This window comes from Callospermophilus lateralis, chromosome 2 (assembly GCF_048772815.1).
Source record: "Callospermophilus lateralis isolate mCalLat2 chromosome 2, mCalLat2.hap1, whole genome shotgun sequence".
NCBI classification, from domain to species: domain Eukaryota; kingdom Metazoa; phylum Chordata; class Mammalia; order Rodentia; family Sciuridae; genus Callospermophilus; species Callospermophilus lateralis.
This window is the reverse complement of record NC_135306.1, coordinates 105,538,958-105,552,964: the sequence shown is the minus strand read 5'-3', so window position 1 is coordinate 105,552,964 and position 14,007 is coordinate 105,538,958. Positions and strand designations below refer to the sequence as shown.

At 43.8% G+C, this 14,007-nt stretch overlaps 1 protein-coding gene across 2 annotated transcripts in view; it reads left to right on the top strand.

The window, feature by feature from the left end:
* Positions 1-14,007, top strand: part of Ubash3b (ubiquitin associated and SH3 domain containing B) — a 145,160-nt gene that overhangs the window by 110,309 nt on the left and 20,844 nt on the right. For both annotated transcript variants that reach the window (XM_076843676.2, XM_076843677.2), the window contains exons 4-6: positions 1,057-1,255; positions 5,855-6,024; positions 11,083-11,291. In XM_076843676.2, coding sequence (XP_076699791.2) covers positions 1,057-1,255; positions 5,855-6,024; positions 11,083-11,291 — 578 coding nt within the window. The remainder of the gene's footprint in view (positions 1-1,056; positions 1,256-5,854; positions 6,025-11,082; positions 11,292-14,007) is intronic.

Here is a 14,007-nt window from a genome sequence, read left to right as displayed (position 1 = left end):
GGGCTTTTTGTTGTTGTTTTGGTTTGGTTTTAGTTTTGTTTGTTTGTTTTGGTTTTTGGTTTTGAGCAAAGAAAAATGTGTTGTTTTATTTTGTTTTGTTTTGTACCAGATAACCAGGGATTAAACCTAGGGGTCTCTCCCTCTGAATCCCCAGCCCTATTTATTTATCTATTTAATTTTGGTACTGGGGATTGAACCCAGGGGCACTTAATCACTGAGCCACATCCCCAGCCCAGTTTATTTTTTATTTTGAGACAGGGTCTCAACTAAGTTGCTTAGGGCCTTGCCAAGTTGCTGAGGCTGGCCTTGAACTTGTGATCCTCCCGCCTCAGCCTCCCAAGCCTCTGGGATTACAGGAGTATGCCACTACATACAACAGAAAACTTTCTTTTTAATTGACAAATAAAAGTTGTATATATTCATGGTTTAATATATGTGTACATTGTGGAATAGTTAAATCAAGCTAATTAATGTATGTGTTGCCTCACATACTCCATTTATTTGTGGTGAAATACTTAAAATCTACTCTCTATGTCTTTTTTTTTTCTTTTTTTCCTTGTGTTGCTGGGAATCAAAACCATGCCAGCCGAGTGCTCTATCACTGAGCTACACCCAGCCCTCAAGTCTACTCTCTTACAATTTTTGAGTATATACTACATTGTTATTAACCACGGTCACAATGCTGTACAAAAGCTCTCTTGATTTTATTCCTTACATCCAAATGAAATTTAGTATCCTTTGACCAACATTTCTCCAATCCTGATCCTTGTTTTTGCTTTCTGCTTGACCAGTCCTGCTGCATTTTGGTGGAATAGTGTCCACTGCAGAGCAAGGGAAGGAGGAAACCGGTCACACATTCCCCAGCTTAATTTTCTCAGTTGGATGATCTGTGTCCAGATAATCAGGAGCCTGATGTTCTTCTTCGGCCATACAAAAAGGAGTATGGTTAATTGCATTATCAGCCTCCGGTCTCTGGGGAAAATATCCACCGATATGTGGCAGCAGCCTGTCTGTCTCTTAGGCTCTGAGTGAAGCCTGCTTGTTTTCCCCTTCCAGTGTGAAGACAGCAAGGTAGACGCCCTGGGGGAAGCCCTGCAGACCACCGTCAGTCGCTGGAAGTGCAAGTTCTCAGCTCCCTTACCCTTGGAGCTCTATACCTCCTCCAACTTCATTGGCCTCTTTGTGAAGGAAGACAGTGCAGAGGTCCTCAAAAAGTTTGCCGCCGACTTTGCTGCAGAGGCTGCTTCTAAAACCGGTGAGCACACACAACTGCCATCCCAGCCCTGGTCCCTGGTATTTGGAGTTGGGAAGGATAGGGATGGGGAATGATTATTAGGTTTCCATTGCTGTGTCAAAAAACCTGAGAAATCAACTGAAAAGGAGAAAAGATTCATTTTGGTTCATCATTTCAAAGGTTGCAGTCCATGGTTGGTTGGCTCTGTTGCTTTGGGGCCTGTGGCAAGGCAGAGTATGGTGGCAGGGAGCATGTAGTAAAGTTGTCCATCTAATGGTGGTCAGGAGGCAGAGGGAGAGAAGGACCAGGTTCCCTCTCTCTCCTTTAACATGTCCTTGATATACTCCTACCAGGCTCTGCCTATTAAAGGTTCCACCACTTCCCAAAAGCTGGAGACCAAGCCTTCAACACATGGCCTTTGGGGTGCATTTAAGATCCAAATCATGATAGTAATAGAGGAACAGGATGGAATTAGGAAGGGGAGAGCCATGCAGGAATGGGTACACATGGCAAAGCATACCCCACACCCCTTTGCTCTCTTGTAAAAATGTCTACTTCTGTTGTGCTACCCCCTGGAGACACTGTCCAAAGCTTACTCCCAAACACCCAGGGTTGGAGGTGCACAAGTGACAACTCAATACTGAACTATAAATTATCCCTCTGTACTACTAACTATCCCAGTTTAGAAGTTTCTTGCTCCCAAACTCCTCTCCCCTGCAGGTGTTTATCTGGATTTCACCATTTACACTGTAGCATAAGACATAGAGTGGAACCACTTCATAGTATACCATAATAAAATCCACTGAGCCAATACCCTTCAATGTCGTGAAACCCAGTAGAGGAGCTCCTAAGAGCCTTAAAACTCTGTCCAAAAATGTAACCTCTTCTCTTCCTGCTCTTTTCATGGAAGCTTTTAGTTGAAGCTTTTTAATTGATTTTCTGTGAAAGGAATTACCTTTCAGGGATGCTCAGGTTGTGTATGGACAAGAAGAGAAGTTTGCAAAGTTCTTCTGTCTGACTGCAGGTGCAGACAAGCTCTCTTAGCCAATGAGAGCCTTTTGCAGTGAGGGATGAACAGACAATCCACAGGACGAGGGGACTCTTGACTCCCCCAGAATAAAATCACAGTCAGCAGGTATTTATTGGGCATGTGTGTTTATGCAACAGAGAAGTGAATAAGAAGTGATTTTCCTTAGCCAAAAGCTGTGGCACATCCCTGTGATTCCAGCGGCTTGGGAGATTGAGGTAGGAGGATCAAAAGTTTGTGGTCAGCCTCAGCAACTTAGCAGGGCCCTAAACAACTTAGTGAGATCCTGTTTGAAATTCTAAAAACATCTGGGGATATAGCTCAGCAGTAAAGCACTGGGTTCAATCCCCAGTACTTCCCCCACCCCCACAAAAGAAGGCACAGTCAGGAAACCTGATTCAGGCCCTGTGTGATACCCAGGCATTGAGGAGAGTGAGAGGCACTGCAGAAAAATGGTTCCATCTTCAGAGAAGAGAGGAAGCTGGGAAGAGGTTGATCAGGAAAATGAAGGAAGGGCCCCTCCAGGGTACAGGTGGCCAGAGGGATGGCAAGAAGAAGGGTGACACAGGTGTGAGAAGCACAGCTGAATCTGCACGTTGAAAGCAGAACTGAGACACCAGAACTTGCCAGCTCCCGTATCCTATGGAGGACCCGGGAGGAAAAGGCCTGAGCAAGGCCACCAAGGGTCAGCCTCAACCCTGCACTAATGCCCCACTGCCACTGTTGCTTGCTGTTTATCTTCATCACCAACTTGGGCCCTCTTGCTTGGTGTTCCTCTTTACCATAAAAGCCCCAGCTAGGGCTTGGACCCTGGGAAGAGTGTGGTCAGGGCTCACTGCAGGAATTCAGTACATCTCTGCTATCAGAAGCAGCTTCAGGCTCTCAAGACACTTTCTCTGGGCTCAGTGGTAAAGCATTTGGCTAGCATGAGTGAGGCCCTGGGTTCCATCCCCAGCACCTCCCCATACTTTGGTAGCAAGCCACCCTAGGCTACCCCACCCTCGCTCTGGCGTGCCTTTCTTCCCAGGGACCAACCTTGAGTTTCTAGCTTTAATGCCTGACATTTCACACAAGCTGGATATTTCAGAGAAACAGCATATATCCTGGTTTTTTTTTTTTTCCCTTGACCTCAAGAAAACAGTGTTTTGTTTTGTTTATTTCGTTTTCTATCCCACAGTGGCTATTGTCAGAACCACTAAATCCCCACAAAAACCTAAACTAATGTTGTACCACAAAACCTTAATCCTTCACAAATCAGAAAAGCAAGTTTCATCCAGGCCTGTGGCAAATTCTTAGAGTGCATGTGGAATAAGAGATAGTTAAGGTCCTCACTTTTCACATGGGAATGGGGGAGCGCCAGTCCCTCTCCAAGAATCTGCTGTCATTCTCTAAGAACTTGGCCCCCTTCATGTCTCTGCCTTTGTGAGGCCTCCTAGTGGTGATTGGGGGAATTTCTTGGCCCTGCCCCAAGTGGCTGGTCCTCATCTTTTTTTTTAATTCTAATTTGTTATATATGACAGCAGAATGCAATTTAATTCATATTACACAAATAGAGCACAGTTTTTCATGTCTCTGGTTGTACATGCCATTTGTGTCTTCATACATGTACTTAGAGTAATGATGTCTGTCTCATTCCTCCGTCTTTCCTACCTCCCTTCCCTTTGCCCTATCTAAAGCTCATCTATTCCTCCCACACTGCCTCTACCCATCCCCATTATGAATCACCCTCCTTATATCAAAGAAAACATTCGGCATTTGGTTTTTTGGGATTGGCTTACTTCATTTAGCATTATATTTTCCAGCTCCATCCATTTACCTCCAAATACCATGATTTTATTCTCTTTTAATGTTGAGTAATATTCCATTGTGTATGTATACCACATTTTCTTTATCTATTCATCTACTGAAGGGTATCTAGGTTGGTTCCTCAGTTTAGCTATTGTGAATTGACCTGCTGTAAATATTGATGTGGCTGTGTCCCTGTAATATACTGTTTTTAAGTCCTTTGGGTATAAACCAAGGAGTGGGATAATTGTCAAATGGTGGTTCCATTCCAAGTTCCATTCCCAGTTCTCCATACTGCTTTCCATATTAAGAACACTAACGACAATAAGTGTTGGCAAGGATGTGGGGGGGAAAGGCACACTCAAACATTGCTGGTCCTGATATTTTAATACCTATCTATGGAAAGCAGGTCATCATGTCTTTGCCCCACAACTTGGCATTCTAGAGTTGTTGGCACACCCAGATTCTTTCAGCCAGCAGATTGTCATTCTCCACTCTGGGTAGCTTAGGGAGGCTCATCAACAGGTACTGAGAACATGGATAGTATACCTAGTGGAAATACAGAGTAGACAAGAGGCAAACACCTTGCTCGTAGGGTTTACTCCACAGAGATGCCATGCAGGCCAAGCCCAGTGGTGCAAGTCTGTAACCCCGGTGGCTCAGGAGGCTGAGGCATTGATCATAAGTTCAATGCCAGCCTCAGCAGCTTAATGAGGCCCTAAACAACTTAGGGAGACCCTGTCTGTAAATGAAAGCTTTTTATAAAGAGCTGGGTATGTGGCTAAGTGGTTAAGTGCCCCTGGGGTTCAATCTGAAGAAGAAGAAGAAGAAGGAGAAAGAGAAAGAGAAGAAGAAATAATGGCATGTAGTATAACTAGAAAAGCACATAAAACCTAAAGACCCAACTTCTAGTTGTACCTTAGCCATTAATTCTCTGTGCAACTTGATCTAGCCCCTTATTTCTCCAAGTCCCTAATTTCTTCCAGTTGCATCTTCTTCATTATTAAACTTAGAAAGTAGATGACTTTCCCTCAATTAAAGCACAAAAGATAAATTAAAGCCATTCCCACATATAGGTCGGTTTGTTTTGGTTTTAGAGTGTCTTAAAATGAGACATAATTTAAATCAATTGTCCTCAACCAGGGTTGATTTTGCCCCCAGGGGACACTTGGCCAAGTGTGGAGTCATTTTCAGTTGTTCCAACTAAGGTGATGATGCTGGCATCTAGTGGGTAGATGCAATATCCTATAATACACAGGGCAGCCCCCTATGGCAAATAATTATTCCACCCAAAATGCTGTTGAGAAACCCAGCATTAAACTTTAAAGGGTTCTCCTCCTTTTCCCCTCAATTCTCCACAAGGCTCACTCAGAAGCTAAGAGACTTGATCCCAAAGTGAAGGCAATACAATTGGGAGTCACAAAGCATGCTGTGTATCTTTACATAACTTGTACTATCCTTTTAGATCTGTTTCCTCATCAGAATGGCAAGGCTAGTAATAATCAGCTGGAATTGTGAGGAGGGGCCAGCCAAGAAGATTACCCCTCAACCTATTCATATCTTCTACATAAAAGCCATATATGTGGCTCCTTATCTCTTGATTAGTGGGTTGATTCAGGGTCTGTGACCCCTTTCCCCTTTATTCTGCTGTTTTGAAGGAAAGGAGAAAAACATCTTTCTTTTCACCAAGGGACTCTCTGTTATTTGGGAAGAATTTATCTGGGTATTCGTCTGTGCTCTTTCTTAATTCTCCACCATTGTTAGGATCACCACATTCTCCTCATTGACCGTTTTCTTCATTTTTCCAGAAGTACACGTGGAACCTCATAAGAAGCAGCTACACGTGACCCTGGCTTACCACTTCCAAGCGAGCCACCTACCCACTCTGGAGAAACTAGCCCAGAACATTGATGTCAAGCTAGGTTGCGACTGGGTAGCTACCATATTCTCTCGGGATATCCGATTTGCTAACCATGAGGTAATGTCTCACTGTGGCTCCTGATGCTACTGGGTACGGGGTTGTGATCAGAACCAGGAGTGCTTGCTCCTGGCTACTTTAGGAGAGGGATGCCTAAGGGGAACAAGAAGCAAGCACCTGACCAAGAGCCAGGTGGCCTAGGATTTTTGTCCAGGCTCTGCAGACTCCCTGAGAGGCTTTGAGAATGTATCCCTCCCTTCTAGGTCCTAAGTGGTTCATCCAGGTAACATTCGCAGGGTTCTTTCTGCTCTGCCAAACTTATTGGAGGAATACAGAAGTAAAATAGAGAAGAGATAGAAAATGTTGGGAAAGCTTTTAGTATAATATATAAATTCTTGATTTTGATAGAAGACAAAATGAACAGATGTATGCTGATATCTGTGGCATGCAAGGTACCCTGGAACATGCTAGACTTTTTTAAATGGTTCTGCCCTCAAGGAGCTTTGAGTTCAGCAGGGGAAAAAAGACAGACAAATATGAAAAAAAAAAAAAAAAAGACAGTTGTGTGAGCATTCATGTGCATGGCAATGGGCAGCACAAATGGGAGGGCTGATTCCTGTTGTAGACAGACAGACAGATCCTAGTATTCTCTTTTGAGGGGATCTGCATTGCTTTCCACTTAAGCCTGTGCCATCTTAGAAGAGTCATATTGTCTTTTATCTCCTGGAGGAGAACATGAAACAAAGATTAAGTGTCTGGTTCAAAGCAAGGAACAATTGAGGACCAGAGATGACTTCAGAGCCCAGGAATTTTAACCAATAAAGATGGGCAACCCATCTAGAAAAGATACTACATACAGTAGTCCCCCCATTCACCCACCATTTCACTTTCTTTGGTTTCATTTACCTGACATCAGTTGCAGATCTGAAGTTATGAAATGGAAAATGCCAGAATTAAACAATACATTTTATATTACTCTTATGACAGCATATTGGTTTTGGTTTGGTTTTGTTTTAGTTTCTGTGACAGGGTCTTGCTATGTTGTCCAGGCTGGTCTCAAACACCTGACCTCTTGCAATCCTTGGCCTCAACCTCCTAAGTTGCAGAAGTTCAGTGCAGGCCACCATGCCCAGTTTACAGCGTATCATTATAATTGTTCTATTTTGTGATTAGTTACAAGTATTGATCTCTTACTGTTCTAAGCTATAAAGTGAATTTTACCATTATTATGTTTGTATAGGGAAAAAAACATAGTTTACATAGAGTTTGGTGCTATCTGAAATTTCAGGCATCCTCTGTAGGTGTTGGAAATAATCCCCCATGGATAATGGAGAACTCACTCTAGTTAGATGAAATGTTTGTTTTCCAATTTAATATTTATTAAACAGTGTTTACATGTGTCTCCCAATTTTCAACAGCAAAAAGAAATGAGATTTTTGTGACTTTACATAGACTTTTAACATCTCTTTTAGGCTTTTTTTTTTTTTAACATGAAAAACAGAACGTCATGGTTGAAACCAGGCAACCTTCTTGTTTTGGGAGTTTTGGGAAGAGCCAGTCCAAGCGTCAAAACTACAGGGCAAGGTGTGGTAGCCCATGAGTGTCAGGGACTCGCAACTCTGCCTGACTTCATTGATCGGAATGTCATGACCTCCTTTTAAATTATTTGATGCAAGTTTCTATAATGATGAATTAAGAAGACTAGGTCTGATTCTCTTTAAGAATTCTGGCATCTCCTGGGATCACTTAAGATTGGCCCTAAAGATAAGGAGAAAGGTGTGGCTGATTGGAAACTTCCCAAAGACAAAAAAATAAATAAATAAATGTCAAGGGTTGTTTGTGATGGCCTCTGAGAAGTCACCTTCCTGAGAGGAGAAGGTGGCAGTGGAATTTTACAAGGCACATCCTCTAATCAACACTGCCCTCCAGTTAACTCAAAGGGTAATTGCTTTTCTGCCTGACCCACATTCTACCCAATTGGCATGAAAAGAAAGAGGCAGCAAGCGCCCACATGAATTATTTTTCTAAAAATAACTTGGCCTCTTTTATCTCTTATTTGTAAAAGCTCACTTATTACTGTTCCTTCTGATTAAACCCTCCTGGTCTCCTTTGACTAGACCCTCCCTCTGAAATCTTTTGGTTTTATCTGCAGACTACCTGTGCCTTTCTGCGTATGCAAAGCTCTTGCCTTCCTTCTCCTTCACTCTGTCTCCAAGAGGCAGGTTTGACTGATTGTTCCAATGAACAAACAGATGTCTAAAGGAGATCTGTTTAGCAAGGACACTTGTCAAGGCACAGTGATGCTTCAGAAAAACTGCAAGGTCTCATCGCTCTGCTGTTTTAGATTTTCAATTGATTTGGTCTTACAAATGCCCATTTATACTTCACACAGATTCTTCCTCATTATTGATGACATTGGACCACACAACTTATGTATGCCAAGCAATAGAAATCAAGAGGAAGGATGTGATTCTATAAATGCATTAATTTTAGAGCCTACCATCCCTGGCTTCAAACCTGGCTCCTTCACTTCAGCAGCGGTTAGATTCACTTTGACAACTTACATAACCTTCCAGTCCTTAGTTTTCTCATCAGTAAAACGGTGATGATGTTTTGCTGAAATGTTCCGAGAACTGAATAAGAAGATGTATGGAAAGATCCTAAGGCAATACCTAACACAGGGCAGGTGCAACCAAAATAACTGCTGCAGCTATTATTGTTCCTAAAAAAAAAAAAAAAAAAACCTCCAAAAGTTGTTATTGTCACATGGAGCTGTGATGGCTCTTCAGTCAGCAGACTTGGGGTTTAGTTTTAGTGTAGCAAGGAAGGAAAACATACCATAGAATTCTCACAAGCAGATGCTAGACATTAGCATTAGTATAATATGGTACAAACTAGGCATGTGTCCTGATATCTCTCATATTTAGGCTGTTTTTGTATCTGCTTTGGGGAAGTAGGAAAGGAAGTGGTCATGGATCCCAGTTATTATTTTATTTTTTAATTTGATGATGATAATGGTGGAGGTAATGGTGGTGCTGGAGATGGCACCCGGGGCTAGCTTGTTAAGCATGAATTCTACCACTGAGCTACACTCCAACCTCCACACTTATAATTTCAGATTTGCTGCACTACCTTAATTCTTATGTTGTTCATTCCATAAACCAAAGCTACTATATGTTTCCGCTATATTATCTCCAACCTTTCCTGTGCCTTGATTTTTCTGAGGAAATCCTAGAGTAGAATACTCATCCCTCTTTCTGATGGGACAAAGGAGGAGTTCTCTGAGCTACTTTGAGCTTTGCCAGCCACACCTGTGCTGTACTGGAATAGGAGAGGCTGAGTTTAGACTTGTTTCACCATGACTTTCCTTCCACCGTGTTCCAGGAAAGGAATGTTGCTTTTTGTGGCACATCACATATACAACTTTGAGATTTGATTTAAGAAATTCTTGTGAATTCTTATTCCTTTTTTTGTTTATTTGATTCTAGGGATTGAACCCAGGGGCCTACATCTCTAGGCTTTCTTATTTTTTTATTTTGAGATTTTGAGATAGGATTTCACTAAGTTGCTAAGTCTGGCCTCAGACTTGAGATCCTCCTGCCTCAGCCTCCTGAGTCAGTGGGATTACAGGCTGTGCACCTCTGTGCCTGGCTTTTTTTTAAAAAAATTAAAAGCCTAACAGAAATCTCCCTGGTTTGTTTGGAAAAGCATTTTGAGTAGATACAATGCAGGGGGAGCAGGAGAAGGAGAAAGGAGGTAATCTAGATGGAAGATCTAGCCCAGAAAGGAACCAGAATGAGACTTAGGGAAAGAAACAGGCGCCCTATGAAGAAATCAGTGATACAAACAAGTTCCATGCGTTGTTGACTTCATCCTCTGAGATAAATCACACTTACTAGTTCTTTCTACTGGAGATTTCCAGGAGAAAAATCTTTCTGTAGCACTTGTTCCCGTGGCTCACCTTGACACCACTGAGCCGATCAGCTCACAGGCCTACCCAGTCAGGGCCCAGGGGCCAGAGTCAACTGCAAGGAAGGATATTGCTTGGAAGATCAGGCTCGTGGTTCAGTAGAAACAATTAGGCCCCTTCTGTATACAAGGCTCCATCCTAAGGCATTTGTTAATATTGTCTCATTTAACTTTTTTAGTTAGGTAATATTTTATAGATGAGAAAACCGAGACCAGAGTTAAATGGGAACTAGAATTTGTGGCCTATCACCAACAGTGTTAGAACTGCCGGAGGGAAGATAAGAAAGCATTTGCCATCTTGCCATCCCCTGTGAAACAAATAGGATAGAGGATGTTTTTCTTACTATTGAGGTCTCCAGCTGTTAATTAAAAAAAAAAAAATCAGTAATGTTTTCTAAAATACCTTCAGGCCTATCCCTATGATGTTAATATTACCAGGAAAGGAAGGCCCCTAACGTGGAGTCAGCCGGCCAAGTGGCATGGCCCTGTGCTGGGTCCTGGAGGCTTTCTCGGTGCTCAGAGAAGGAACATGTGGTCTCCAGCTGCTCCATGATGAAACACGCCAGGCCACACACGGATGTCTATGAAGAAGAGTTTCCTTCCAGGGTCTTTGTTGAAACTGTAGATTTAAAGAAAGCTCCTTGAAGGCAGGAACCAGGTCTTGTGTAAACAGCTGAATTGGGGAACCCTTCACTCCCAAGCGCTTCCTATAGGAGCAATTCCCATCCAGCCCTTCTGTGACCCCCATGCGGAAGTCATGGTTTCTATGAGCTGAAGTTCACACGTCTGCTCTGGTGCGTCCCACAGCAGATGGAGCAGGGGAACCGGGTCCAAGTGCATTTGCACAGTAGTTGACTGGAGAGCCTTCCAGCTTTTAGATAAATTTCCAGAAACCATGTCTGAATTCTGATGAGAAGTGAAGACATGCCTGAAGGAAAGTCTGGAACCATACAGGGACACAAAATGCCCATAACATTTTGATGAAGTGCTTTCTGACCAGAATCCAGAGCCTGCCAGACCCCAGGGTCTCCTGGACATATCCAGTCCTCAGGTGGTGTGTGCTGTCTATACAGAATGCTCAGGCTTGCCCTCCAGACACTCAAATGGTGGGAGGACATGGGTCTCACACTTCCTCTCCTTCTCTTTCAGACATTACAGGTGATCTACCCCTACACCCCACAGAATGATGATGAGCTGGAACTGGTGCCTGGAGACTTCATCTTCATGTCTCCCATGGAGCAGACCAGCACCAGCGAGGGCTGGATCTACGGCACCTCCCTAACCACTGGCTGCTCTGGCCTCCTGCCGGAGAACTACATCACGAAGGCTGACGAATGCAGCACCTGGATATTTCACGGGTAAGCAGACTCTCGGACCTCAGCCTGCTGTTTCTTGAAGAACACTGCATCAGCAGGCTCTAGGAAGTGTCAGGAAATGGACTTGATCCTGGAGCCTTAGGGTAGCAGTGAGAGCAAATGGTGCCTATGGGGAAAAAGACTCATTGGTTCTACACTTCCAGGAAATGAGCTGACTTAAGACATGAGAAAATTGAGAACCAGATTACTCTGCTCACTCTCCTGCCCCATTTGGTGCCAGTGGATTTCAGGCTACCTAGTGGTCCATCTCTCTGGCTACCCCCAGTGCTAGGTCTCCATTGTCTTGGGGCACCTTGTCCTGGGTCATTACTCAGACTGGTATGTCTCCCTGCAGTAGCCAGGCAGATTCCTACTATGCCTGCCAGACCAATAGTGGAATGGGGTTCAAGGATCTGGAGCCCTAACTGAACTCCTCACTTGCTAGGTGACCCACCCTGAGCAAGTTCTCAGCCTTGGCACCTGCATGCCTAGACAGCAGAGGCAGCAGGTAACTGAAAAAGGGTACGTTGCCCACGCATCCCACTCTTCTTTACGGTGGATGGTTTCTACGCATCTGTCACTACTGCCCCTCCCCACACTGGTCCCATGTTCAGAATGGCCTGTGTGGAATGGCCAGCTTTGTCCTAATAGAGGGGGGAAAAAAAGGAACAAAAATCACCTTCTTTTTCTTAATCCAAGCAGCTCAAAGGCAGCCCTTCCCTGGCATGCCCGGGCACCCAGCCAGCGTGTACATGCTGGTTTGTTGTTCCTCCGTCTTGGTTTTGCCGTGTGGCAACATGGCTGAAAAGCAGAAGCCCTGAGCAACAGCTGCCGGGTGGCTAACACTATTATTACTGCCATTAAAAAAGGGGGTGGGGGCAGAGAAAAGGGTGATTTCTTCAAGTGTTTTGCCTGGAGGGAAAAAAGAAAAGAAGATCCCCTACCCTGCTCTGCTCACTCTCCTGCCCCATTTGATGCACATGGATTTCAGGCTGCCTAGTGGTCCATCTCTCTGACTACCCCCAGTGCTAGGTCTTCATTGCCTTGGGACACCTTGTCCTGGGTCATTACTCAGACTGGTATGTCTCCCTGCAGTAACCATCTCCCTGCAGAATCCAGGCAGATTCCAAACAAACCACAAACCCAGAGATGGAAAAGAACATATTCTTCCTTAATAACCCCCACCCAGCAATTCCTTCCTCTGCCTTACATTCTGTCCCTCCACACCAGCCCATGAACATCCAGCCTTTGAAGGTCAAAGTTGCCTCATGTTCCCCAAACACTGGCTTTTCCAGAAATGTTTCTGAAGATCAAAATATATGAGTTGAGTTTCCAGAGTCACCATCTCATCATCATAAAAACAAGTAAGGTTGGTCTTGGGTTGTGGCTCAGTGGCAGAGGGCTTGCCTTGCACATGTGAGGTACCAGATTTGATCCTCAGCACCACATAAAAATAAACAAATAAATAAAGATATTGTGTCCATGTATAACTAAAAAATATTAAAAAAAAAAAAAAGTAAGGAAAATAGAGTCAGGCACCATATCACGTTCTAGGCAATTACAATCTGCAAAGATGACCTTGGTCACCTAAAGTTATACAACTTAGTGACACTGTAGGCTACTTAGTGTAAATATATTCTGTGATGCTGCACAGAGACCAAGTCACCCAAGGACACAGTTCTCAGAATGCATCCCCATGGTTAAGTGACACATGACCTTATAGAGGAATAAACTGAGAGCTGAGAGATTATTTGCTTGATGAAGCACAATTCCCAGGTCTTTTCCTAACAGAAAGACTATGGGTGGAAGAAGAGTATGTGTGAGAAGATCTGCTAACCTATTTAAGACCCTTGCATCCAAACCCAGTCTTTCTCCCATTAGAGCTCAGGCCAAAGCCCAGGTGAACCCAAGTGGGACTTCAGGCAGTGGGTCATACCAACATCCATGTGTCATTGTCTCCTTTTATTTTGGAAAATTACTAATGATGTGATTTCCTAGAAACTGTGTCTGAAGATCACCAATTATCATTCACAGCCAAACCTGCTAGAGTGGAGAAATAATAATGTTAGGCACAGGAACACTGTAATTAAGAATTCAAGTTTAATTCCAATAGTCTTGGACTCCCTCTTACCACTTTGTGACCTTGGCTCTGTTACTTTACGTCTCTGAGCCTCTGTCTGCTCACCTATAACATGGGGATAATAATTGCACTTACCTCTTGGGGTTGCTATGGAGAGTAGAAAGCACTTAACTTTATACAGTTCAGCACTGAATAAAAATAACCATGGAAGTTATGATTATTCTTTTCTTCTGTCTTGGGTTTAACATACTCATCAAATCAAATGCCTCTTCCACAAAGGCAGTCCTCCAGACACAAACTTTTCTTTGCTATTTAACTCCTGAGATGGAAATGACTCAAGGAGACAGAGCTCCATTCTAAGAGAGACCTTCCCTGGCTCCTAACCAAGGACAGACTGGAGGAGGTGGAGCCACAGGGTGGAGGCTCCAGCAAGACCTGGCTGGTTGATGGGAAGCTGCAGAGGGGATCCAGGCAGCAATCAGGGAGTTGGCATCAATGTCCTTCTCACACCTCCCTACCCATGCTTCTCAGTTCTCTGGGTCCCTCCTAAGGAAATGTTTTCTCACTGCTGTTATGGGACTGTCTTGCCTGGTTCTGAGTCCCCCTAGGGATTTTCCAGTTGATGAAACACCAGGGTGT